At 39.2% G+C, this 3624-nt stretch overlaps 1 protein-coding gene across 3 annotated transcripts in view; it reads right to left on the bottom strand.

The window, feature by feature from the left end:
* Tmem181 (transmembrane protein 181) overlaps positions 1 to 3624 on the bottom strand; it is a 70880-nt gene that overhangs the window by 34340 nt on the left and 32916 nt on the right. For all 3 annotated transcript variants that reach the window (XM_005390520.1, XM_005390521.1, XM_013517386.1), the window contains exon 4: positions 1384 to 1474. In XM_005390520.1, the coding sequence (XP_005390577.1) occupies positions 1384 to 1474 (91 nt within the window). The remainder of the gene's footprint in view (positions 1 to 1383; positions 1475 to 3624) is intronic.

Consider the following 3624-nt stretch of genomic DNA (forward strand, 5'->3'; position numbering starts at 1 on the left):
TTTTCCTGAGAAACTATTTTGTAGACAATAATATGTAAAATGATAACCATTGATAATTTCCTACCATTTTGTCTGTAATTTGCTAAGTCCCCCCTATTATTATTATGTTATCCTTCTTTTATTCTTTAAAATAAAAAATAAAAAAACAAAAAAACAAAAAAACAAAAAAAACACAGACACGGAGCTTTTGCAAATGGGAAGAAGACCAAAAGCTGGAAGAAGCGAGGAAGAAGGGGAGGGGCATGAGCATGTATTACGCGTGTGTGCCAGTTCCCCCAGAGGCATGTGATCATGCACTGCAAACATGCACTAATGCAATTTTTTAAAATAGTAACTGTATTCTCATTATAAAAAGTCAGAGAACCAAAAGAAATAAATATGGCAGTAAGCATTTACAATTCCACCACCTAGACACAACTATAAATAACATTTTTGTGCACACCTTTGTAGGTCATTTTTTAAACTCACAAATACACAATTGTAAAACGTTGGTTTTGCTTTTTAAAATATTACCAAAAAGGGGCTATTTTTTAGTAATATGTACTTTTCTACTTCATTTACTATACTTATAAGGTTATCTACTGAAATTCTTCTCAATCAGAGTAATAATAATAATAATAATAATAATAATAAAAAATTATTATTCTCAAAATAATTTGGCTGACCATTTCTCAATTCTCTCAAAGACAACACAAAATTAGTGGCATTTAGGAAAGTGTCATTTTAGCTACACAATGGATGCCTTAGGCCAGGTTCCTCAACCCTGGCACCAGCAACACCCTGGGCCGGATAATTCCTTGCTGCAGGTGTCCGTCCTGTGCACGGCGGGACATTTAATGGCATTCCTGGCCTCTGCCCATGAGATGCCAGTAACACTCCTTCCTCCCCAGCTGAGACAACCAAACTATCTCCAGACACTGCCAAGTGTCCCGGAGGGGCACAATCGCTGCCTTAGGCATTAGGACTTAATTCGCTCCCAGATCTCCACTGAGCTAGGCTGTCAGGTGCTCTCCAGAAATATATCAGAACTATATTTCCTGTGGGGAGACATTTAAAGGGCTTCAACTTATTGCTGTTATAAATAATAATGAGTGTCCTTACACACTTTCAGCACTTGTCCAAATACCTTAAAGTCCCTTCAACCTCTTAAATATGACAGCTTGGGTTTGGTGGCAGATGCCTGTAATCCCAGCACTTTGGGAGGCTGAGGCAGAAAGATTACAAATTCAAGCCCAGTCTGGGCAATGAAGCAAGACCTTGTCTCAAAATAAAAAAGCAAAAACAGTCCAGGGATGTAGTCAGTACAAAGGCACTGGTTTCAAACCACAGTACCACACGCAAGTCTGCACTAGAAAAACCATCCCCAAATGTCAGGCCCCATACCTTTTGACTGATCCAACTCGACGACACATGTCAGCCATAATTGCTGATTATACGTGGACAGTGGATTTGAACGTATTTGGATTGGCTTAAGCTGAAGTAAGAGAAAAGAAAACAAAGTAATCCATGTGACCTTTTCATTGAAAAATACCACATCCTAACACGCAAAGTTTATATTTAGCAAGAAGGCTTGAGCATTAGCTCTGAAATGAAAACACAGCTGTCCTCTTGATAAGGTAGTGTAATGCCGTCTTCCAGAAGCAAGCACCAGTCCCAGCTGCTCTTAATTTCCATCTTCTCACAACCTGAAAGCAGGTGGTTTCTACCACCCGGAGCCTTGGGACAATGCACCTACTCAAACACCAAGAAAAAGGCATCTTGGAGTAAAACATGAAAAGAGCAGAATGAGACACATATAGTAACATATAGTAACAACAAAAGACACCAAACAAATGCTTTCATATTCACAAGGTAATGTATCTCAATAATTATTTCTTTACTATCAGTAGGCCAGACATGTCACTGTTTGACATGTTATTTTTAGCTTTATTAAAGTCTTAGTGCCCTGGAAAGAAAAATTAGAGAAGGCTATGTTGCTAGGGAGTTCTCTGCAGTATCTTGTGTGTGTTTTATTTTATTGGTACATTTTAGATATACATAATAACACTCACCACAGGGAATTTGTACCTGTACATGATATATCTTGCTGTTTCTTTTTTTCCCATTCCCCTCCCCTCCCCTCAAGCCCTCTTCCTCTTGCTATTTACAAAAGCTTTGTTTACATTGTTTCTGTTCTTTTTTTCTTGTCCCTTTTTCCTTTCCCCCTCCCTACTCCCTTGTTCCCCTTCTCATTTGAATATTCTCTTCCCATTTCCCAATATCTATTATACATTTTGGTCCTTATTTACACATTTTTCTCACACCAGAGAAATAACACAGTATTTGAGCATGTGTGTCCAATTTATTTCACTTAGGAGTATGGTCTCAAGGTGCATCTATTTAGATAGGAATGTATCAAGCTCATCCTTTATGGTAGAGTAGTACTCCACTATGAAGAAAAAAAAAGCCACATCTTCTTTATACACTCATCAGCTGATGGGCATTTGGGCTTTTCCAAGATTTAGTTATTATAAATTGTGCCACTATAAACATGGGTGTGCACAAATCACTGTGGTACGATGCTTTTAATTCTTTCGGGAAGATACCAAGAAGGGAAATAGCTGAGTCAAATGGAACCTCTAGTCTTAGTTTTTTGCAGAATCTTCATATTGGTTTCCACAGTGCTTGCACCAGTCTATACTCCTACCAACAGTGGAGAAAGGTTCCTTTTTCCCCACAACCCCTCCAGTGTTTGATTTCTTGATAACAGCCTTTCTTTCTGGAGTGAGATGGAATCTTAGTGTTAATTTGCATCTCTCAAATGGAAAGTGATATTCAGTATTTTCTCATATATTTATTTGCTCTGCAGTATCTTTTGAAATAATATTGGCATCATATTGGTGCCTAATAGCAGTGGGATACACTTGTTAAGGTACCTATCTGCATTTCCAAAGAGAAGCATTATGTGAAGGCATCACCTTTGCAGATCAGCACCTTGTGTTTTAATGCACAAAAAGTGTCTCAATAAACCCCTGACAAGAAAGACATGTTGTCAGGCGTGGTGGCGCACACCTGTAATCCCAGCACTTGGGAGGCTGAGGCAAAAGAATCGCTGCAAGTTCAAGACCAGCCTGGGATGCAAAGTGAGCTCAAGGCCAGCCTGAACTGCATAGCGAGACCCTGTCTCAAAAAAAGACAAAAAAAAAAAAAAAAGAAAAGAAAGACTTGTTGAAATCTACTCCGCAAAGAAACCTATCAGAGGACGAGATACTGCCTTTCTTTCGGAAGCAAGTCAGTACAGTGGGATGGCTGCTGTGCTCAGCGTCAAAGAGAAGCTTACACCCTGAGAGACAGAAATACAGAAGACCAGCTACTGCCAGGGAACACTGTGGTGGCCCCTCTCCAAATCAAACTATCTGCTCAAGAGTTAAAGAAAATACAGGAACACAAAGAAAATGTGAAGACAGGCTAACTAGAGGGCTCTTTCAAACCAGCAGTAGCAAAAAGAAAAATCAAAAGATTTAAGTTTTAGGACATTTTTCCTTTGCCTTTTCTTTTTTTTTTTTTTTTTGGTTTTTCTCCGGTACCGGGAACCGAACTCACGACCTTGTGCTTGCCAGGCAGGCGCTTTTGCCGCTGAGCTAA

Source organism: Chinchilla lanigera, unplaced genomic scaffold (genome assembly GCF_000276665.1).
Source record: "Chinchilla lanigera isolate Chin_1 unplaced genomic scaffold, ChiLan1.0 scaffold00038, whole genome shotgun sequence".
Taxonomy (NCBI): Eukaryota; Metazoa; Chordata; class Mammalia; order Rodentia; family Chinchillidae; genus Chinchilla; species Chinchilla lanigera.